At 37.6% G+C, this 25572-nt stretch overlaps 1 protein-coding gene across 5 annotated transcripts in view; it reads right to left on the bottom strand.

Annotated features, from left to right (window-relative positions):
- AUH (AU RNA binding methylglutaconyl-CoA hydratase) overlaps positions 1-25572 on the bottom strand; it is a 183412-nt gene that overhangs the window by 84749 nt on the left and 73091 nt on the right. For all 5 annotated transcript variants that reach the window (XM_070795173.1, XM_070795172.1, XM_070795174.1 and 2 more), the window contains 2 exons: positions 12802-12894; positions 10709-10765 (listed from right to left, as the gene is read on the bottom strand). In XM_070795173.1, coding sequence (XP_070651274.1) covers positions 10709-10765; positions 12802-12894 — 150 coding nt within the window. The remainder of the gene's footprint in view (positions 1-10708; positions 10766-12801; positions 12895-25572) is intronic.

Here is a 25572-nt window from a genome sequence, read left to right as displayed (position 1 = left end):
GATATATCATCAAAGAAGAAATGCAAATGTTAAGTAGATGAAAAGACGTTCAATATCATTAGACATTAGAGTAAGGGAAATTACAACCACAACAAGATACCATATGTCCTTGAGAAGATCTGAACTCATACTAAGCACTGGTGAGCTTACCAGACATCACTAAGGATGCAAAAGAAACTGGAATTCTCATTACTGCTGGTGGGAAATCTAACAGACATCTAGTCCAACCAACTTGCAAGCCACTTTGGCAGATTAAAATGTAAACATACATTTTATCATATAAAGTCATCCAGTCCTAGGCATTTACCCAAATTAACTGAAAGCATATATCCATACAAAGGCTTATATACAAATGTTCACAGCAGTTTAACTAGAAATAAACCAAGTGTCTACCCACATGTGACTAGATAATCAAACTGTGGTATATCCATACAATGTAATACCAAACAGCAATAAAAAAAAAAAAAAACAATTAGGTACTGAAACTCATAATGAATGAATACCACAAGAAATACACTGAGTAAAAGCCAGGCAAAAAGATTACATAATATATGGTATGATTAATGTAAAATTCTAGAAAATGAAACATATATGTGTGTGTGTGTGTATGTGTCAAAACTTAAACATGCTAAAAATGCATGCAGCTTATTGTGCATCAACTGTAACTTAACACAGCTGCTAAAGATACTTTAAAAAGAAGAAAAATTACAGCAAACCACCACTCAATAACAAAACAAATATCTGTCCTGACAATGTGCCAGGTAATATTATAAGCACACATACTATCCTTGCCAATTCTCACAATAGCCCTGTGGGTACAGACATTATTTTCATTTTACAAAAGAAGAGAGTGAAATATAAAGTGCAGAAATAACTTGCCTAATAAAGACTGTTTAGTGAGGGAGGTAGAATTCAAGCCCTGAGATGCTCAGCCCAGAACTCCTCCCATGAACCAAGACTTCACCTACAGGTAGAGATGGCTGCTCATCAGCCATGCAATCACAAATGCCACGGTTGAGTGGGTAAGAATGTTCAATTTGTATAAATACAAAGAATGCAATTTTACCAGCTCTCCAAACAAGATTTCTTGTTATCATTAGACTGGGACAAGTACTTTTATAACATAAAATGCTTGGGGTCACATACCGAGGATAAGTCTGAATGGTTCACATCCTATTTTGCATGCTATAGGCCTGAGAGAGTCAAAAACCAGTAACCAAACTTAGTGATTTACGAAAAAAAAATTCAACTTTATTGTCAAAAGATGGGAGAAATGAACTGCCATTCTTCCTAATTTACACATATAGTATTAATCTGCCTTATTTATGAACTTTTTACATAATTCATTTAATTGCCCAGCCATCTGCTTTCTACACTGCTTCAAGTGACTCTTAAAACTTAGTTATTTAACTTGATACATAAATAAACACTATAGAATATACAAATGCAAATAAGGCTATCTTGAGTATAGCTGGAAAAAGGAAAGTGAGATGATGCTCAGTAAATGAATAATCTGATTTTATAAAATACCAAGTTACTAGTTATTTAAAAAAAAGAAAATGAGAGCAACAGACATAAATCTGAGATCAGCCAAAACGGCTGATTAATTCAACCCCATTATTATATAATTTGAATATATAAAGCAATAAGGTGAATTTTAATAAAGAAAAGCATGCAGTAAAAGTAAACAAAATATTTCTGATTAGTAAATTTCCAATTTGCTTCGTGCAATCAGTCTTTGAAGTTAATTTCCTTGTATCTCCTCCAGGAGCAGTAAAATCGGCCCTCCCAATCCATGGATTCATCCAACCTTCTCCAACCAAGAATATTCAGAAAAAAAAAAAAAAAATTCCAGAAAGTTCCCAAAAGCAAACTGGCAACTACAGTTGGCAACTATATGGCACCCCACTCCAGTACTTCTGCCTAGAAAATCCCATGGACAGAGGAGCCTGGTAGGCTGCAGTCCATGGGGTCGCTAGAGTCGGACACGACCGAGCAATTTCACTTTCACTTTTCACTTTCCTGCATTAGAGAAGGAAATGGCAACCCACTCCAGTGTTCTTGCCTGGAAAATCCCAGGGACGGGGAAGCCTGGTGGGCCCCCTCTATCGGGTCGCACAGAGTCAGACACGACTGAAGCGACTTAGCAGCAGCAGCAGCATAGTCATCCCTTGGTATGCGAGGGGTATTGGTTCCAGGACCCCTCACATATACAAAATCTGCTGATGATCTAGACCCTTATATAAAATGGAGTAGTACAATGAATACAATTGCCCCTCCATATCCATGGATTTCACATCCCTAGATTCAACCAACTTCAGGTGGAAATTTCGATACACAGTTGGCTGAATCCATGGATACAAAACCCATGAATACACAGGCCAATTGTATATTCACTGAAAAATATCTGCATATATAAGTGGATCCATGCAGTTCAGATCCATGTTATTCAAAGGCCAACTGTCTTTACCTAGCATTATATACAAATTGTATACACTGAATACAATTACACTGGATTTATAACTACTTACATAGCATTTATATTATACAGGTACTATAAGTAAGTTAGTGTTAGTGCTAGTCTAACACTAATGGAATCCTCAGATGATTACCAGACCTGTAGTCTCAAACCGCAGGAATGAAAGAGACAGTCTCTGGCTTCATGTAGCTTCAAAGAATTGTATGGTTTTATATTTTACATTTAAATGTATGATTCTGAGTTCATTTTGTACACATTGTGGGATTTAGGTGGAAGTGTTTTTTTCTTTTCTTTTGCATATGGATGTCCAATTTTTCTATCACCATACTTTCTCCCCTGACTTGCCTGTGTGAATTATCAATTATCATCCAGCCATATTTGCACAGGTCTATTTCTAGATTCTGTTGTGTTCCACAGATCAACGTGTCTATCTTTCCCCCAAATCCACACTGGGTCTGCAGGCCGTAAATTCTCTTAGTTTTCCTTAATCTGAGACTATTCTCATTTGATCTTCATTTCTAAAGGACATTTTTTCTAGATTTCCAGGTTGACAGTTTTCTCTTTTTAGCACTATGGAAATCCACTTATTTCTGGACTCCACTGCTTCTGATGAAGAACCCAGTCACTCAAATCATTGTTTCCCTATCAATAATGTATAATCTTCCTTCAATTTTAAAGATGATGATGATCTGGTCTTTGGCTTTAAGGATTTGATTATGATGTGTCTGGTCCTGGACTCCTCTGGGCTTATCTGGCTTGAGTTCACTCACCTTTTTAAATCCTTAGTTTACACCTTTCACCAAATTTGTGAAGTCTTCAGCTATTTTTTCTTCAAAAATATTTTTCTGGACCACAATCTTTCTCCTTTCCTTCTAAGACTCCTGTGACACAGATATTAAAGATTTCAGTACCATTCTCTAGGTCCCTGAGGTCCAGTTTATTTACTCAGGTTTTTTGTTTTCTCTGATAATGAGTAACTCCCACTGATTAATCATGAAGTTTACTCACTTTCTTCTGTCATCTCTATTCTGAAACTTTCTATATTCCCATTTGTTCATGTGGGTAAAGTCCAAAACTAAGGTCCAATATCATGTGCTACCTAACACCGAGGGAAACCAAGTGAACCACAAATGGCCTGACCACATGGTCTCTTACCAATTCTGTTCCAAAGGATTATTAAGTCCCCTAGACAAACAATCCTCCTCATCACGAAGACTAGGCAGCATTCCTACTTCTCCCTGGAGAGAGGGTTCCAGGTTCCTACCAGACCGTGAGACAACTCAAACAAAACAAATCACATCCTCCCTAAGGAACCAGGGGGCACACCACCTTCTCATCACTAAGCCTGCCTCCCACACTGTTTTCTTCGATGTTCCCAAGCACAACCTCCATATGATCCTGTGTGCCATGTGGTGGCTTCCCTTGGGCTGTGAGTACATCCAACTAAGACACTGCTATCAATCACACCTGTCTAGTGTGTTTGGCCATCTTCAGAAACCTAGGAAAGGAATCCCTCCCTCACCAACAAGGTGAAGAGAAGACAACTGAAACAGTTGACCCTTACTTCTTAAAGCAGTAACTGCTTTAAAATCTTAGATAATCCCAACACCTGTCATTCTGGATGACATCTGTCTGATCATCGCTCATGTAAACTGAGACGTTCAGGTGTTCACATGCTGAGTAAGTCTGGCCTGGACACTTTTGTTTCAGCATTCAATCAACTTGGCTGTACTCAGGCTGCACATTCCAGCCAGCCTTCTGTGAACTGTGGTTTCAATGTTAGTTGTTTTCAAGGCCTTTGGCCAGTCTCAGATCTGGGCAGTGGTTCATCACTTGGTTCAAATTCTCAATTTGAACCAAGTGTCTAGTTTGCTGCTTAGCGTAAGAGACACATGCACAGCTGAGGAATGAGTCCAGGAGTCCATTAACACATCTGTGGGGTCCCATTCCTGAGTTCCTCACTCTTTACTATTTCCCTGGTACTTTCTGGGTCCTAGAGGGCGCCCCTTTTTTGGTCCTCCAGCCAGAACATTTGAACTACAGCAACAGCTCCTAGTAGAAATGGGTTTCTGCCTCTAACGTGGCCCTATTCATTTCTATCCTTGGCACAGCAACCAGGCAAATCTTTAAAGGCCTAAGATCACATTATGTGCTGTGTGCTCAGTCACTCAGTTGTGTCCCACTCTTTGTGACCCCATCAACTGTAGCCCACCAGGCTCCTCTTCCCATGGGATTCTCCAGGCAAGAACACTGGAGAGGGTTGACATTTCTTTCTCCAGGGAATCTTCCCAATCCAGGGACTGAACCTGAGTCCCCTGTTTGGCAGGCAGACTCTTTACCATTGAGCCACCTGGAAAGCCCTAAGATCACAATGTACCTCTGCTAATAACCTGTGTGGGTCTCTCTCACTCAGGGTAACAGCTACCTCTATGCTCTGACTTCTCTGTTACTTGTCCGACAGCATCTCCTACCACTCTCCCCCTCCCAACTGTTATGGTTGCAGTGATGGGGTCAATGTTCCAGGCATGCTCCCATCTTAGCCCTTCATCCTATATGTCCCTCTGTCTGAAATGTTCTTTTTTCCTATCTGTATGACAATTTCCTCAATTCCCATCAGTCTTAACCCCAATGTTACCTTCTCAATGAGGCTTCCTCTGAACCCTATTTTAAAGTGCAAGCTCTCATCCCTCCTCAGATCCCTTCCCCTATTTCTTTTTCTATAGCATTTTATACTTCTGCCATAATTCACAACTTACTATTTGCCATGTCTACTGCCTGTGTCCTGGAATGTCAGCTGCAAGGAACAAGTGATCTTTCCATGTTTGTTCACAGCTATATACCCAGTGTCTACACCAGATGGCTCAACAAATATTTGCGAATTGAGTGAATAAACATACCTGGAACCTAGTGTGTGACCAAAGGCAGCAGCAGTAGGAGAGAGGGTTTAGAGAAGGGCTGGGGACCCACAATACAGGTCTTATAAACTGAGGTTTATGGCTAACAGAATCCACACTATTTTCTCAAACTCACAATTCCAACTTTCAACTGCCTTATTCCTGTTTGAGTCCAACAACTTTGTAAGAGAGCAGTTATGATGCTTGTACACATTTAATCTCTCCTACCAGATTTCAGATGGGCACTTCAAGGGAACACTGCTGAGTCATCTATATTTATACTTGTATCTGTATCTATATCTGTTTCCTCTACAACAACTAACCATATGACTTACCAACCAATAGCTTCCAAAACACCGTAAATAGACAGAAAAGAGTAAAGTGGTCACTGAACAGATTTTAAAGTACAAAGAAATGAGACTGCACAGTGTATGAAGTGTGTTCATGAATGCACTAGACTTCAGAGAGCCGAACAAGCACTGGCCTTTAGAGGTCACTAGCAATCAGCCCAGTGAATCCAGCAGCGCTGTCCATTGCATGTAACACTGGTAAATGTTTGTGATATCATATAAGCCTCTTAAGAAAAGCAGTCTTATTTTTGTTGTTATACTTTTCTTCTTCCTGAAATAGTATGACCTTATTAATCAGATTTGGCACAGAAAGGTCCTATGCTATTTTTGAAAATCAAATTCACCCTCACAGGATCTAGATGAGTCACTGTTGAAGATGTTCAAAAGAATAAGGTCAGATACTGATGTAAATTCTAAGAAGATTTCAACAAAGGTTATAAACAAAACTTTCCAAAATGACTACTGTGCTCAGAACAACACACATACTGGATTTAAAAATCTGTCATTACTTCATAGACACACCTTAAAATAGAGTTCCTGGACACCATGCCAAGAGACGCCTTATTGCTAAACACAGCCTACAGTGGGACAGGCAGTGATATCCCAAACCCCTCATCCTGGGGAGGAGAAAGAGACAGAACTGGGGCCTCTTGCTCTGGTCCTGTGAAATCTCAATGCTCTCATTTCCTTCCTTCTTTTTGATTTTTTAATGGAAAATAAAATAAAAAGTCATTTTTCTTTCTTCCTTTCTTTTTTTAATTTGGGAAGCAGTCAATACCAATAATAATTAAAGATTCTTTTCCTGTAAACCTTCCAAGAGGAGGATACTGAAAGTGTACGCACAGTTAAGTCACCTTAACCAAGTGATCAAAGTTACTGTCACCCAAAGTGGAACAATCTAACTCTTAAGTGCCAACACATTAGAAGAAAAGGAAATATAGAACATGGCCTACTTACTATTCTCTGCAAAAATTTTTTATCATAAATCTAAATATGAGGAAATAACTCAGTCAAATCCAGAATGTGCAAACTTCAAGAAGATAATTTGTCTGGCTTTTTTTTTAGAAAGATTACTGTTCTAAAAAACAAAAAGAGATGGGAAATTTTTAAAAAACAAACAAAAATGTAACCTGTGACATTTAAATAAATCCTGAATTAGAAAAGCAAAACAAAAAAACACTACAAACAACATTTTGAACCTGGTATAATCTGAATATTAATACTAATTTTAATACTGTTAGGTGTTACAATAGGGTTGTGGTTAAAGAGTCCTTTCTTATTCCTATGAAAAGCACACTGAAATATTTAAAGGTTCACCTCTTATTTTTAAATGGTTCAGGAAAAAAAAGGGGGGGATATGCATATGAGAGAGACAGAGTGGAAGGGTCTCTCATGAGAAGAGATCTTGGTGAAAGGTATCAAGAGGTTCATTTCACTGCCTTTCATATTTCCTAAAGTTTGAATATTTCAAAAACAAAAAAGGCTAGAGAGAATGAAAGATAACCACAGAGCAATGGAAATACTAGACATCTTGTCCACGGTGTTATATATCCAAGCAAAAAGCAAATACAGTTTTCTTAGTTATAATAAAGTTTCCTAACATATACCCCAAATCCTCTAGTAGAAGCTGTTAAACAGAGGCAGGGAATAAAAGATACTGCCACCATTTTCTGTGCACATTTAACAGAAATTTTCTAAACTGTCAAATAATAGAATCCTAAGCCCCTGAACTTGTTTTATTGCAGTCTTATAAACATGTTTAAGGGCAGTACTGTTTGGGGAGCTATTTCCAAAAGAGAATTTTATTTTATAGTACTGAAGGATTCTCCCAGTTACGAAGACAGGAAGTTTAGCTGCTTTCTTAAAGGTGAAAATACTGGAGAACAGATAGGGCTATTTAGTAAATAAACATTCCCAAATATAATTTAAAATATCATAGGAAGATCCTAGGGTAACAATATTAATGATTTTTAAACTTTACATCATTAAATTTTATTTTGTATTTTTTGTATTTTGTAATATCTGTCTATATAAACATATAAAACAAATAAAGGTACTGGTTTAAGTATCTGACAGTCACTTACACTCCATTTTTAATTTTATCTGACAAACTACAACTTAAAGAAGTTCAATTTGGCTTTGGTATGTTTCTACCTTTCTTTATATCTTACTTTTTTTTAAACTATGTAATTTTAATAGTCAAGTAAAAACTGAAATTTAGAACATTAAACCTAAAACTTAGAGTGATGGTCCACTCATTAGAAATAGTACTATCACTTTAAAATAATTGTTTTATAATTCAACTTGTTGCATTATAAGAAAAATTACAAAATATACCATAAAAATAATCATGTTGTTATTGGGACTCAGGTTCAAGTAGAAACAAAAACCCAAAAGTAAATATCAGGTTTTGATCATTTCTCAGTAAACTGTTATCATAAAAGGTTAGAAGTGATAATAATATGCCAACTAAGAGCATCAGGTTAACTCTTGCAGCTGATCAACCATACAGTAAATACGAATGCAGAGGTACAATTTCACTTGGATTAACTTTCAAATGCTGGCCAGTATGAAACCATGAACTTGTAATAACTTAGAAGAGCATTATTTCTCAGACTTACAGGCATATATCTTCTACACTGAATGGAATCCATACATTTTACCCAAAAATATTTATTCCATCCATAGTATTAAAAAGGAAAGGAAAGTCTTATTTTTTTTCCCCACAATACTCTTGCTGTATTTGAATTCTTCCTAGTTATTTTCTATCCATCTTCTATCCACAGCCACTGCTGTCTGAAACAGATGGAAGGCTGGGACCACCGACACTGAAGACAGGCTCACTGATAAGGGTCATGAGCACCTGGCTGCTCAATGAGCATCTATACCACGAAGCAAGTTCGGTACCATGAGGAAGGGAGAAAAAAATTCAGTGTAGTCTGCTATGTCTACTGTAGTAATAAGCTCTTCATAACAGCAGCAATGTCCACAGTCCAAAAAAGAGAAAGGGGAACATCCCGGAGATCATTTTAGGCATAGAAAACCCACCAATTCTAAAACAGTTTTAAGAAAAAATAACACAGGGGACTTCCCTCCAATGCAAGGGGTGCAGGTTCAATCCCTGGTCGTGGAGCTAAGATCCCAGGTGACCTGCAGCCAAAAAAGCCAAAACATAAAACAGAAGCAACACTGTGACAAATTCAGCAGAGGTTTTTTAAAAAAATGGCCCACATTAAAAAAAAAATCTTTAAAAACAGAAGAAAAAATAAGCACTATTTTCATAGGAGGATCATCTAAGAGAAAGGGAAGGAGAAAAATGAAAATGGAGAAAATATTTGTGGATTAAAAAAACTTTATATGCATAAGACAGAAGAGGATTTTCTCCATAGAATTTTCAGAAATAACCTCTTTAGATATACTTTAAAAAATGCTTACTTAAGCTATTCTGCTGTTATTAAAACAAACAGAAAAACAGACTTTACTTTGGAATACTTTAATAACCATAATACTAATACAAGAGTGAAAAAAAATTTCTGCATGCACTTCTTATTATCTAAATGTGAATATGTGGCTTTATACAAAATTAGATTAATTTTCAGTAAGTTCAATATTACACAATTACATGCACTATGAACTTGAAAGCTTTATTATATTAAAGGAACAACTGACAAATATTACTTCAGATTCACTTAGAAATAAAGGGAAGAAAAAAATGACAGAAAACTATCCTTTATAAATTTATGGAAAATGTCAAAACATTCCAAATTTTATAACAAATAAATTCTATAAAAATTTTTAAAATAACAGTATTTATGAGAATCCAAACTCAATCATATATACAAAACATAGGTTCTGATTAATGGATCCACTATTGCAGAAGACCCCAAAAACTGAAGTACACTGGAAAGAAAAGGCTAGTTTCTGGACCTAATACAACACAGGCAGCTCCCAACAGAAATGACAAAAGGAGCTACAGCTTTATAAATCCTTTCAGCTTTTTCACGAGTCACAGTAAAAAAGACTAGCATGGTAAAACAGGTAGACAGTAAATGCTTTTACTTACAAGAATGTCACTTTTTGCACATTACCAAAGTAGAAAACTTAGTGAATCACACACATTGATCTGCATAGTCTTCAATTTCACTGAATTATGTTTTAATTTCTATCTACACACCCTAATCAAGATACATAGTCTTATAATAAGGTTAAACTGATAATTTTAACTCAGGTACAAAAGAAGTGTTCAAACACTGCTCTAAATTTTTAATTATTATTATTTCATTCATAAACTAATAAGTTATCAAGGAGTACAGCCTCAGATAAACCCTACTTTTTGAAAGAAAGACTTCAACAGAATGGCAATGTCTCCAAATTCTCTGCAGCAGACAAAAGAACAAAATTTTCAGATTTACCTTGTGATGAAAGATTTCATTATCAATGCTGGAAAAGTGCTTTATTAATCTTCCAAAAGCAGCAGCTCAACAATCTTTTTTGTAGTAACAGACAAGAAATAACACCTCTTCAGATCCAAATTCAGCCTACCAAACAACCCCAACCTTTGTCCAGCTGCACAAAAACACAAGCAAGCTGGCAAGAAGCCTGGGAACCTCTGCCCCTCCTCCACTCGGGTCTGTGTGTTTAAGGCGCTGAGGGCACACACATTTACATACTCACATTAAAGTTTCAAAATACAAGTGTAATCTTTCAAGAATCATGTGAAGAGTGTAATAATTTTAAAGTTAAGACATCATACAGAAAAGCACAGGACAAGCACAAAAAGAGAGCAAGACAGCAACAGGCAACGCGTCTGCAATCTCCACACCTACAGAAACCAAAAAATCCCTTTTCAATAAGGACTCTGTTACAAGCACACAAGACAGCATTAGTCTCTTTACCCAAAATGTTTGTTGCCTTTTCAACTAACACCTTTCTGCCTTATGCTCTGTTTCCAAGGACAGATCAAGATGGGCATGAACAATTCATACCTCCACCAGGAATAATTGCCAACTTTGTTTCAACCAGGCCCATTTTTGCAGAGGAAGCTAAAAAGGAAAGAAGAAAATTAAGTAACATCCACATCATCAAATTCAAATATGATGACTTGAAAAAGTAGTAAAATAAGCTAGAAATATTCTGTTTGCTAAATAAATTTGTGTTACAAATCTTAAATCACTCCAGAAGGCATTCAGTTATGGAAATAAGTAAACATTCTAAATGATACATACTAAGAGATTCACACAACATTTTCTGTTAAAAATTGCTTGGCAGCAAATTAATTTTTGATGTAGAAAGACCAGGGGTGTTAACTACATAATTTGACCTGATACTGCCAAGTCATGTTTGAAGGCATTGATCTCATTCATTATTCAGGATCAGGAGGGAGACTGTGTCTGACAAGTAAGAATTCTTTAGCTGCCTGAACAGTCCTACAGATCAAATAGCTTAATATATCATATCAGATATGGCAACTCTTCAAGACCAAATCTCTAGTTACTTTTGACAAATGGTTTTACTGTCCTGACAGCTGGATAGGGTTCCTCTTTCCATGTTTGTTTTCACAGCTACTTTAAAACATCTTAATTATTTCTTTATTTGCATATCCAAATGTTCTTAGACTACTTCCTATCTCCTAATCCCCAGAACTTGCATGCTTTCAGAAATGGATTGCATATAACTTGACTTTTCAGTTTAAAACCCAAAGATCTGTCAAGAAAACACAAATCTAAAATAAACTGAAAAGGGAAAGTACACAGAAATTAGTAACTGCAAATTCCAAGAGCCAGTTACCATAAAACTATTAAAAACATAATTATCGTGATTCTACATTTAACAGGCAGCTCCATCAGAAGAGAGAGTGGGAACCAGGGAAAGAACAGTGACAAATATTTGCTGCCTGTTGCACTCAGTCCTCGGTCTAACAGTCCCTCTGGGTCGCCCTGATGAGGGACAATGATACAGACGGCACTGTGATCATACAGAACATAGTGCCGAGGATAGCTGGGGCAGCATGCAGTACTCTGGAAGAATCACAGACGTGAGAGCTGTGACTTGAGACTGTCTGGGTTCAAATCCCAGCTTGGTCACTGATTTGTGGTTTGTTTCTTCACCTGTCTCAGCCCTAGCTTCCTGAAGCACCAAAAGCGTATCTATCTCACAGGGCTATTAGGCAGATTAAGCAAGCCTAAGTATATGCCGAGCATTAGGTAAGCACTGGGTCAGTACTCAGCACATGGTTAGCACTAATTGTTTCCTTTATTATTTTCATAATCACCTTATCCAATACTCAGAAAACCTTGCAGGAACAAAGTGAACCTCAAAGACATTAAGTCATCATTACCATAGCCCTAATAATAACTACATGCTTGGACTAGGCACATGCCAGAGATGAATTCATTTAATCTTCACAACAGAAACCTTCATTTCCCCCACTGTAGAGGAGGAACCTGATCTAAAAATGACAGGACCTAAGATCCAAATTCAGTTCCATATGACCCAATTCCTGTTCTCCTTTACTCCTGCTAGGACTGAAAAAGATACTATAAAAGACTGTTTCCTTAACTGGGAATTTTAAATACTTCATCAAGCTCAACAGGTGACTTTTTTTACATGTTTTATTCAACAATATGGGGGAAAAATATTTAGAATTATCTGAATGTAAAGAATCCACCTGCCAATGCAGGACATGCAGGAGACACAGGTTCTATTCCTGATTCAGGGATAGATCCAAGGCATCTTGGAAGGGGAAATGGCAGCCCACTCCAGTATTCTTGCCTGGAAAATCCCATGGACAGAGGAGCTTGGCAGGCCACAGTCTAGTGGGTCACAAAGGGTTGGACACAACTGAGCACACACAGTAAATACAAATCTCATTTTTTAAAAGTTGTGTTTTTTATTTTTTAAATTATGAAAGTATAAAAACATCTACAGGAGACTTGGAAAATACAGAACAAAGTTACATATAGTTCCACTATATATGACAATTATTTTAAGTAGATAAACTAAGATTTTTAGTTGGAGTTTCAATACCAAATTCTCAAAAATTAATAGAAAAAAGTTAAGTTTTAGGACTAATTCTCACCTGCTACTCTTATATCACACGCTAAAGCCAGTTCAAGTCCACCACCTAAAGCAAGTCCATCGATTGCTGCAATGGTTGGCACTGGAAGATTAGCTGAAACAGAAAGACAGACTTCATGCTTCTTCAGTAAAGGTACTCTATGCAATTATTTTACATTTTTTAATGTAAATATAATTTTAAATGGAATATTATCTATAGAATTTTATATTGCTTTTACTTTTAACTAAACACATTTTAGAAAATGTAATGATCATATAGTGTTCTACCACATAAAATATGCAGTAATATCTTCAAATCTTACCATACTATTGAAATACTTTCATACATACTTTCTGTTGAATTAACAGAATCACAGTTCTGACTTTGTAATCTTTGAATCTAAAGTCTTTTATGAGCTGTTTGGTTCATATAAATTTCAAGTTGAAATGACTTAGGTATAATGGATAATTCATGACCCTTTTACAGCTTATCTTGGTTCTTAGAATGATAGAACCTCATTCAGAGAAGTAATATAATTACTCAAACAAGAAGAAGCAGTCTCAGTGGTTGCCAAGTCATTAACCCAATAGTTCTACCATTTGGTAAGAATACAATGAGCACACATACACACACACACGATGAATAATTGCTAGAAAATACCACATACTTCAGACGGAAGAGATACTCAAATCTGCCTGTAAGTACGACTGGGAAGGGGTTAGCCAATCACAAACTTAAAACCAGACTTTCTTTAGTTCAGAAACAGATGACTATTTTACTGAAACTTTTATAAATATATAAATTTTTTATAAATGGTTCAAAAACTGACTGGTTAATTATTATGTAAAGCATAATCCTTTCTATTCTATTTTTGACTATGGGAATGTGAAGTTTAGGCTGAACAACCTTAACATATGAATAGAATGGGGATATTAAAAAGGTACCACCTCTCAATGTATTCTCACCACAAAAAGAAATAATATTGTGTGACATGATGGAGGTGTTACCTAATGGCACAGTGGAAATCATATCACAATATGTAAATATAGCAAATCAACACATTCACCTTAAACTTACACAAGTTACATGTCAATTGTGTATCAATTTAAAGCAAATAAAAATGAATAAAAATATTAAAAAGATACCACCACTAGAAGCCTATCTTCCATAGGTATTCTGATATGTGAAATTCCTCAGACAGAGATGCTTATTCAAATGTGTTGAAGTGTACTGAGTTTTATTCATACATGAAGAAATTTATCAAATTTATTCTAAGAGAAAAAGTCTGAAGAGGCTAGGATAGAGCACATATACATGCTGCCATCTGAGGCAAAAGCACCACTGGCCGAGCAGGAATGAGCGAGTCTTTGCAGCAGGGCATATTTCACTATTTGCGCCTGTCTGAGCGTTTCGGGGGAGGTGGGAGCTTGAAAACACAGGGCAAATTCAAAGCTGCTCCACACAACGTGCTTTACAGCACACCTGATGGAAAAATGAACAGACAGTGATGTCAGTGTTTACAGTCAGGAAATGCGTGCAATGAACAAATAAAATTTTATTTTATCTGACAAAAAAGTACAATTGATGATGTAATATAATGGCAAATTAATCTGAGTGGTTCCCACAATCACCTCAAGCCACCACAAGTAAAATGGAATTAGTGTTACACAGGTTCCAAACCCTCTTCCTTTGTAGAAAAGCTAGCTATAGAAATTACCCTATTTCTAGACTCCTTCAATCTGCTACCTCCCCAATGTCCCCAATCACAAGTCTCTCTCATCAAAGTCTTTCCCAAAGTAGGCCTCACTGTGGCCTTGGCTCACCTTCCTCTAAGATAAGCTTCTGGAGGGAAAAGAATACACTTCCACTCACCTCCACCTCACAGTTCTAGTCCCACTCGTCTCACAGAGACTGTTTTTCCTTCACTTCCCAGTGACACTGTAATACTGTCCCATAGCCAATGGGCACTATCCAGTCCCTATTAAACTTGTTGCCTCTGAAGATCAGAGACTTTAATCCTGGACACTCCTCCTTTTTGAATTCCTCTCTTCCTTTGCCTGCTGGGTCCCTGCCCTCATCTTTCCTGCCTTTCTTTCCACCTCTGGTTATATAATTCAGTCTTCTTCCCCTATCAATAGAAGCTCTTCCTAGGAGGTCTGTTTCCTTTCACCATCTATAATACCAATGATATCCAAATCACCACATGAAATCCAAACTTCTCTCTAAACTGTATCTCTATAGTTACCTGCCTGTTGGACATCTCTACTTAAACACTTTATCATGTTCAAATCAACTTCCTGTCAATCCTTCAAGATTCTACTTCACATTTGGTTAGCATCTCCACTCACCAAGTTACTCAAAACAGACACCCAAAAGTCATCTCAAATGTCCTCTTTTCCAGGGATCTTACATCTAATTGTTTTCTAAGTCCCATCTAACGGCTCACAAATTGGCAAATCCCCCTCCCTCTGCTACAGTCAGAGTTATGGGCCCCCTCATTTCTCGCAAGCAGGAGGCCTCCAACTGACTTCTTTCACCTTCACAGTGAAGGATCGAACCAGTCAGTCTTAAAGAAAATCAATCCTGAATATTCATTGGAAGGACTGATGCTGAAGCTGAAGCTCCAATACTTTGGCCACCTAACTCCAAGAGCTGACTCACTGGAAAAGACCCTGATGCTGGGAAAGACTGAGCGCTGGAAGAGAAGGGGACAGAGGATGAGATGGTTGGATGGCATCACTGACTCAACAGACATGAGTCTGAGCAAACTCCAGGAGATGGTGAATGACAGGGAGGCCTAGCGCACTGCAGTCCACGGGGTCACAGAGTCAGACATGATTGGGTAACTGAACAACGATCCTCAGTGTGTCCCTACCATTATACCTTCTATATTTTCTTGCAGGATAATTTTCTAAAATGCAAACACATTCATGATACTCCTCTATTTAAAACAGTACAATGATTTATTTCACATTCAAGATAAAAACAGTGAAAAATTCAGCATGGCACAGGAAACGGCTGCCCACCTACCCAACCTCTTCTCCAACTTTACACACATACTCCATGTTCCAGGCCCAAACTACTTAAGACACCTTCAGAAATCATTTACATCCAAACCTGTGTACAAGCCCCCCCTGCCTAGAATGCCTAGCTAGCCCCCAATTATCTTTAGAGGTAATTATCTTTATGCTTCCTTGGCACTTTATACATACTTTTCCAACAGAGCATTCACACCACCTTATCACCCATTCAGAAACAAAGATTAACATCACATAAAGCTGGTCAATAATATCCTTCTTACCACTCTGCAACAAACCTCAAGATTTCTCATTGCCTCTTCTATCTCCATTAATCCTGATATTGTCTCTATTTTTCTCTATTGTCCTATATTGTCTCTACTTTTATTAACTTCTTTCATTTTATACTTAAATGGAACAATATGAATATATGCAGCCCTATGAAAGTGTGAGTGAAAGTGAAGTCACTCAGTCGTGTCCAACTCTTTGCAACCCCATGGACCGTGGCCTACCAGGCTCCTCCGTCCATGGGATTCTCCAGGCAAGAATACTGGAGTGGGTTGCCATTTCCTTCTCCAGGGGATCTTCCCAACCCAGGGATCAAACCCGGGATCCAGTGCGGGAGCACTGGAAGCAGATGCTTTAACCTCTGAGCCACCAGGGAAGCCTGTACTTAAATGGAACAATATGAATATATGCAGCCCTATAGAGCTACAGAGAGAAAAAAAAAAAAAAAAAACTGCAAAGCCTACGCTGGAGAGAGCAATAGGAACAAGGGGAGTGTTTTCTCCTCACTGTGGAAAACGCTAGTCAACAGTAACTGCCTTCAGGACTCAGTACATCTGCTAGAAACTGACTCATCAGAAAATGAATTAACAGAAGTGAGTTTAAAGGGCTTTCAAAAAATCAAATCTGGCTTCCCCTGTGACTTAGTGGTAAAGAATCTGCCTGCCAATGCTGAAGATGCGGGTTCAATCCCTGGGTGGGAAGATCCCCTGGAGAAGAAATGGCAACCCACTCCAGTATTCTTGCCTGGGAAATCCTATGGACAGAGGGGCCTGGTGGGCTACGTCCACGGGGTTGCAAGGAGTCAGAGAGGACCTAAGAGACTAAAACACACAAAAACATACAAAATCAAACCCAGGCTTGAAATATGTATACTACCAAGTTTCAGTTTCTGAAAATTTCAACTCATGGTAAATAGGGATTATTTCAATTTACTTAGATTTTTTAAAATAGGAACAAACTGATGTGATGCATATGGAAAGAGGAATTTTTCTTCACATCAAACTGGGCATTGAAAATGTAGACTAAATAGAAGTGTAAAAGGAATAAATTGACTGTAAATTACAAAAGAAATACTTGATAACCTCATAATCCCTAAAGCATAATGGAGAGAATACAAGAAAAGGACAATTCTTGGTCATCTATCATGTTCTTAACACTGAAACACAAAGGCAATGATTGTCTCAAAAAGAGTTGACAAGACTTTGTTCTACATTTTTATTAGTTAATATTCTCAAACAAATATTATACTTAAAAATCACACTTAGCTAATAGAAAGTTAAAAAGTATCATTTTTTGGTAAGTATAAAATGTCATTAAAAGAAGAAAAATAAAAATGAAAATGCAATTAATGAATATGCCCTTTCCCTTCACTGTGAGAAGTCGATAAACAAATAGTTTGCTGTTGTTCAATTGCTAAGTCTTGTCTGACTTTTTGCAACCCCATGAACTGCAGTACACCAGACTCCTCTGTCTTCCACTCTCTGCCAGAGTTTGCTCAAATTCATGTCCACTGAGTCGACGATGCTATCTAACAATCTCATCCTTTGCCACCCCCTTCTCCTTTTGCCTTCAATCTTTCCCAGCATCAGCATCCTTTCTAATGAACCTGCCCTTCGCATCAGATGGCCAAAGTATTGGAGCTTTAGCTTTGGCATGAATCCTTCCAAAGAATTTTTAGGGTTGATTTCCTTTAGGATTGACTGGTTTGATCTCTTTACAGTTTCTTGAATGTTGCATTTTAAGTCAGCTTGTTTACCCTCCTCTTTCACCTTTATCATGAGGCTCTTTAGTTCCCCTTCACTTTGTCATTAGACTGGTATCCTCTGTATATGTGAGGTTGTTGATATTTGTCCCAGCAATCTTGATTCCAGCTTGTGATTCATCCAGCCCTGCACTTTGCATGATTTATTCTGCAAAGAAATTAGATAAACAGGGTAACAATATACAGTCTTCTTGTACTCCTTTCACAATTTTGAACCAGTCCGTTGTTCCATGTAGGATTCTAACTGTTGCTTCTTGACCCACATATAGGTTTTTCAGGAGACAGGTAAGGTGGTCTGGTACTCCCATCTCTTTAATAAGAGTTTTCCACAGTTTGTTGTGATCCATATAGTCAAAGATTTTTGTGTAGTCCATGAAGCAGAAGTAGATATTTTTCTGAAACTCCATTGCTTTCTCTGTGATGCAATGAGTATTGGCAATCTGACCTCTGGTTCTGTTGTCTCTTCAAAACCCAGCTTGTACATCTGGAAGTTCTTGGTTCCCGAACTACTGAAGCCTAGCTTGAAGGATTTTGAGAATCACCTCGTTAGCATGTGAAATGAGCACAGTTGTAAGGTAGTTTGAACATTCGTTGGCACTGCCCTTTTCAGGGATTGGAATGAAAACTGACAAATACTGCTTTGTTAAAATAAGATGATGGGGAAAGGGATATGTTCAACAGACAGGTTTCAAGTTCCACAGGAGGTAAAGTATGAGGGTGCAGTTTATATAATGCAGTGGCAGGAAAAGAAAAAGAAATTAACAAATGGAAACTTGGTGATCTGAGAGATGAGAGCACTCACTGGAAGGAAGGGTTTAAAATGAATCAGCTCATGCTAAAGGTTTTCTTAATTCTGAAGGTAGAGAATGTAACAATTTTCTGTTATACATTTTAACTTTTTAGAAGTAATGAAAATTATTATTTTTTTTGTAGGTAACTTACTTATTCCTTGAGATTGAAAATTATTTTAAATGTGAGAAGAATTTAAGATACTTACTCAGTTAAAAGTTTTTAACATTACGTGTTTAACATTACAACTTCTATAAAAAAATAAAATAAAAATGACAAGAAATGTGAAGTCCTTAACATAAAAAAAGAACAGAGAAAACAAGAGTAGTAATAAATACTATCACATCATTAAATAGGCAAACTACTTGGTACTTTTGAGTATTAATATAAATTAGCATTCTGTACAGACTTTCCTGGCAGCCCAGTGGTTAAGAATCCATCTTCCAATGTACAGGACACAGGTTCAAGCCTTGGTTGGGGAACTAGGATCCCCAGCTGCTGTGGAGCAATCCAACACGCCCACCACAACAAAAGATGCCACGATGAAGATGCCATGAGCCACAACTAAGACCCAACATAGCCAAAAATAAATATTTTTTTAAAAATTAGCATTCTATAATGCGGACTATAAAATTTTTCCTACCAAAGAATTAAGCAGAAAAAATTAGTATTCAATGACTAATTAAATTTCAATCATCTTATAGTCCTGAATTTTACATAACCCTAAATTTTCCCTGAAAGATGTTTTTCCTGTAAACTTTTTTCAGGAAAACATGAGTCATCTCAAAGTACATGCTAGTTTCATAGTTACCTAATACGCTTGTTTTTACACACAGTATTTATTCTATTTGGGAGCACTTAATAATCTTAGAGAAAACTCAATAAAACGCACATCTGAAAAGCAGATTATCAGTTTCAAAGCATTGAGAAATATCAAATCGGCAGTTGCAGAGTGCGACTGAGTGAAACGGGAACTGCCATGAGCAGTGTCTATTCCCAATAGCAATAGGAAGAAATGATGACTCAATGTGTTATGCAACCAACAGGATCAGGTTCTATTTTAAGTTTAGTAACAGGAAATGAGCCAGGTATGACAAAGAAGATAATAATCGTTTGAATGTTCCTAAAAATATAATTAAAGCAAACGATCAGAGTTTTGCTATTTTAAGAGAAAATAAATGAGCTGCAAGTGGAGGCCCTGTCTATTTGAGTCTACAGGACATCTTCTGTGAGTATAACTAGAATCAGAGGCCATGAATACAGGGGGAAAGGCAAGTCAGGGTCTCCTTTCAGCTCTGAGATAAATATAATACATAATGTAGGTTTTCAGATGTTTCTAGAAAAAAATCAACAATGTGATTATTAAGGGAATATGCTAATGTAAGTTATGAGTCTTAAATTTGGTTTTGCTTGAAGAACAGTGTTCTCACAGAAAATTAACTATTTCCAAAAAAATGCCCATATAATAATATCAGAAATCTGACTTTATTGAAATCATTCAAGGAGAAGAGAGATAAATATTTGACCCAAAGAGACAGGTTTTTCTAACAGAAAAATGTATAAGAACAGGAGATTTTTCAATCACATGAAGAAATGCTAATCAGAATTTGAAAACTTTCAAAATTAAATTATTTCCTTACAAAATTTTAAGGAAAAAGAAGATGTTTGTTAAATAGATGAATTTTGTGATCTATCCTTTTAACATAATTACCTGTATTTCAATGTAAATTCAGCCCTGTATTTACAAAGCTAAATCAAAGCTTTTGCAATTTTACTTCATCAGGAAAAAAAAAAGGCAAAGGAAACTAGAAATGACTGGCATTTTAAAGTATTAGTCTGGAAGAGCATTTACAAAAATATTATCCACATCACACAAGATTTTACTATTTAAAATTCTGGTGAAAACCTATTTTAAATATTTCTTTATCATTAGATAGAAATTCCTTCAGGTCTCAACGTTAAGACAACTGGGCCTGCACCCTCGGTTTTTACTTCAAAGAGAACTGTAAAAATGTTTTCTAGCTCTTCATGAAGTACCATCTAATTAGACAAAGACTGGTCATAAGTAGCTAAACACCTCTGCCTTCCAACTGCACATTCTACTGATATATGGCTAATCTGCACAATGGAGGGCCCAGCAGTGAGGCAGCCACATCATGGAGCTGGAGGGTGGGTGGTAAGTTCAGGAATAAAAGCAGTTATTAGATTGAGATCATCATATGTTTGTGCATCCATGCTGACCTGCTGATGCCTAATAATAGTTAACTGCTTTCAACCTACATATCCCACACCCAAAGTGAGCAGTGGGGACTTGTAATAATGACAACCTTTTAGAAATCTGAAAAATTCTTTAGAATAAAACATCTCAAAGACAGCAGTAAAGTTGTATTTTTTCCCTCTTTGAAAAGAGAAAAAGACCTAAATTTTGTTCACAATTTTGGAGTTTTTAAAAAGAGGCTTTCTAAGAAGTTAGGAACAGTAACGTAAGGAATTTAGTGACTCAAAATATAAATCTTCTTTCTGATCTCTACTTTAATAGAACAGCTTTCAAATGAATCTAGTACATTTTGGTTTCTTATAGATTCTTTCATTAAAAACAAGCAGAGCACAGTAGTCATCGTTTAGACCACAAAGATACTCTAGTTGTGGAAAATGAAAGTACAATGGGGGAAAGCAGTATCAAACAAGTAGGGTATATTCTAATCTGTACTATTACTGATACTGCTATAATGACCAATTTCAAGATATACACGGTTGTTAAAAACCAGCTCACAAAATTCCTGAAACTTTAACAATCCCTGAGTCCACACTGTAACAGAGCGCAGTGAGTGGTAACCTTTAACCATTGGTGTGCATAATAACTCCACATCCTGTTACCAGGGAAGGGGTCCTGCTCAGCCATTGGTCAGCACATCAGTGGGCCCCACCCACAAGTAACCAATTATCAATGAGCAACTATTAGTACTGCTCAGCTACTGGCTGGCATCACAGTGGGCCCCACCCACGGGCAACGAACTGTCAGTGAGTGACTGTGGTCCTGTTCAGCCATTGGACAGCGAGTAGTGAGCCCTGCCCACAAGCAACCAACTGTTAAGGAGCGACAGTGAGTGGAATTCAGCCAAGGGTCGGTTGCATGGTAGTCATAAGGTAAAGAGTGAGGAAATGTTGCAAGTCTGTGTGGCCGACGCACAGTGAAGCCCATCAACACTACAACGTTTGAGTTTGGAATAGAGAAAGGTTTACTACAGAGTCACACAAAGAAATGGGTGGCCCATGGAAGGCCCTGGGCCCTCCAGCTTACCCGCAGGCCCAAGGCTGTCGGTGAGCTGGAGGGCCTCCAGGAGAAGGCCTGAGTCTGCCTCTTACCTCACTCTCCACCTGATGACCACTACACCACCAACCAACCCTTGGCTCAATCTCTTCCCTAACAGTCGCTCACTGAAAGTTGGTTGCTTGTGGGCAGGGTCCACTGAGGCTCCGACCAATGGCCGAGCAAGACCTGTTGCCTAGGAACAGGATGTGGACTAATGAGGCACAGCAATGGCTACCTGCTAAGGCCTGTGCTTATCCTGCCCTGTTACAGAAAGAGGGGGATCCCACCCTTCTCCCAGAGGCCCTCCAGCTCACCTGGCTTGGGCGAGCAGGTAATCTGGTGGGCCCAGACAACAAGCTGGGGTATGTGTCCTGCAAGGACATCAGATTCCTCACCAAGACCACCCAATAGCCTTGGCCCAGGCCTTGAGAGAACAGTGAACCTCTCCCCGATTCCTGTCTCTGTAATCTAATAGGAGTGGCAGTCTGTCTGGGTTGCAGTCTGTAGGACCTGGCCCCCACCTAGTATGGACAGTCTAAGGGCCAGTTGGGTTGGACACATGGCTCCTTCAGTGATGGCAGCTGGGCAGAGTTGGGGACCTTCCCCTTTCTTGTCAGAACACAGAATAACACTCATTTTACAGGAATATAGTTACCTGGCCATGACCTGACTTCAAGAACAAAAAGCTTTGACTCCAAGTAGTATGCAACAACTAACCATGCCCCTCCCCCACCTTTCCTATTAAAAATGGCTTTGCAGAAAGCTTTCAGTAACTTTGGGGTTCTTAGGGCATAAGCTATGCATGGCCCTGTAATAAACCTTTCCCTGTTCCAAACTCCAATGTTTTAGTATTGTTTGACCTCACTGTGCATCAGGCATATGAACTTGCATTTTGGGTAACAATACGAACAGGTGCCAGAACACGTGTATATGAAACAGTCCCAAGAGTACAGGTGGTCCAGTGGTTCAGAATCTACCTTGCAATGCAGGGGATGCAAGTTCAAATCCTGGTTGGGGAAACTAAGATCCCACATGCTGCAACTACTGAGCCCATGTGCTCCAAAGCCCATGCACCACAACCAGAGAGCTTGGGTGCTACAACTAGAGAAGCCTGCCAGCTCTGGGCTGGAGCCAGCGTGCCACAACTAAGGAGCCTGTGAGCCGCAACTGGAGAAGATCCCATGTGATACAATGAAGATCCTGCATGCCAAAACAAAGACCCAATGCAGCCAAATAAATAAATGATTTTTAGAAATCAATTGTATTAAAAAAAAAAAGATATTACCATGCTGAATCCTCCTCCACCATCATCCATTAACATCACCAGACAAGCCATTTCTTCCCATGGGAAAAATAGCCCCAGGAAATCCTTCTCCACAGAAAATGAATTATGTGAGGAGAACGTTAGGATGAGGACCAAGAAGAACACTGGTGGCTTATGTGCAAATCTGGTCCATAAACCAATTTTGTTTGACGTCCAACGGGTATCTTCTCAATAAAAACCTTCAAACTGGAGTGGGTGCATGTTAAGTTGCTTGTGTCCAATTCTTTGCAACCCTAAGGAGCAAAGCCTGTCAGGCTCCTCTGCCCATGCGGATTCTCCAGGTAGGAATACTAGAGTGGATTGCTATGCCCTCCCTCTACAGGATCTTTCTGACACAGGGATCGAACCTGCACCTCTTATTTCTCCTGCATTGGCAAGGGGGTTCTTTACCACTAGCGCCACTGGGGAAGCCCTCAAACTGGAGATACTTTCTAAAAATCTGGAATTCTGCCTCCTCTTGAAAATAAGAAAAAGGAATATCAGCAAAAATGCAGAAAATTGTTCAAGAAATCACATAAGAGATGTTTGCAGAACTCAAGCTCTTTGAAGCTATTAAAAACATTGATCTAATTTGGCAAATATAGAGAATTTATGTAGCATGTATATATAATGAAGCATAATAATAACAAACTACCTTAAAATCACCAAACCAAGAAACAGGTCAGTACTAATAACCTATCTGCCCCCATTCTTTCACCTGCCTTCTCAAACCCAAAGGTTTACCATTTTAGTATTTTTCCCTGTATACATATGTGTATGTGATTTCATTACATTTATACACATCTCTAAACCATATGCTCTTTTGCATCTTTTAGTTTTATAAAAAATTATGTTGTTTTAATTCAATATTTTAAAGATTTCTGTTTCTTATTTAAGTTTATTCAAGTTATTTGTTTGCAATGCTGTCCACATGCAACTGTACAAATATACCAAAACATCTATCCATTCCCCTGTTATTGAAATTTGGTTGTTTTCAGCTTGTTATTATGAACTATATCGCTACTATAGTCTTTTTCTTACAAGTCTCCCCAGAACACACATGTGTAAAATGCCTACGGATAAGCGTAGTTTCGAACTCCAAGTAGCAACTCATTCATTTAAAAAGCCAAAATCAGAAGTCTTAAAAATGAAATAGCATAGTATCAAATGCAATGTACAAAGAAAGATAATTATTTCATGAACCTTTGATACTCATCCACCTCTATGTGTTTAATGGACCAAATTGTAAATATATTTGTTACTACAAGTCTAGTAAAAATAGTCTTAAAGACACCCTTCTAGGTAAATACCCTATAAAAATGTGAACTATTCAGTCTTTTGAGATGTGGATGCCCAACTCTAAGACAACAACAAACTTTTCCTAACTATTACACCAATTTATACTCTCATTGGAAGTGTATAAACCTTTGTGGTGATCAAGTTCCCTGCTATCTTTGGTAATGTCAGGATAAGAATTTTGGCCAACCTAAAACATATAACAACATGCTACTGTGGTATTAATTTGCATTTCTGTGACTACATATGAGATTGATCATCTTTCCATATGCTTACTCCCCGTTTCTCTTTCCTCTTGTATAGAAAAATTTCTTACTGATTTCCCAGCTGCATATATGTATGCATGCATTGACCCATGTATGCATGTATATATATACACACAAATCCTTTGGCAGTGTTTCAAGTCCTCTCTCCCAGTTTGTGTTTTATCTTTCTACTTTCTTTACAACATCTTTTAATGAACAGATGTTCTTAAGTTTAAGTTTAATTTCATAGGACTTATCAACCTTTCCTTTTGCTTTGTATTCTATGTTTAAGAAATTTTTAACTCTGTCAAGATCATGCAATTTTCTTTTACTTCATAAACACAGTGAAGTCTGACATCTTCCAGTGATCTCAATGACCTCTCTGTTTTGGGTCCTATATTCCACTCCACTGGTCAACTGTCTATCCCAAAGCCAATAATATTATATTACTAATTATTAATTTCCATATCTTTAAAATAGGTCTTCAGTACTAGTAACAGAAGGACCCTCATTTTCTCCTTCTTTAAAAATGTTGGCTCTTTTGAGGCCTTTCTATGCTCATCAAGTTCCTCATAATATTAATGTGTTTTTAAGTTAAATCTGTACATCAGATCATTTGTGAGAACCATCTTTTAGATACTGAATCTTCCTATTCAAGAAGATGGTATGTCGGTATTTAATTTTTTTAATGCCTTCCCAAAAAGTTTCATAATTTTTCCATATATCTTGAATATATTTTTAGATTCATTTTTTTCCCTACTGTCAATAGTATCTTTTTT

This window comes from Bos indicus, chromosome 8 (genome assembly GCF_029378745.1).
Source record: "Bos indicus isolate NIAB-ARS_2022 breed Sahiwal x Tharparkar chromosome 8, NIAB-ARS_B.indTharparkar_mat_pri_1.0, whole genome shotgun sequence".
NCBI classification, from domain to species: Eukaryota; Metazoa; Chordata; class Mammalia; order Artiodactyla; family Bovidae; genus Bos; species Bos indicus.
This window is presented reverse-complemented; position numbering and strand designations above follow the sequence as displayed.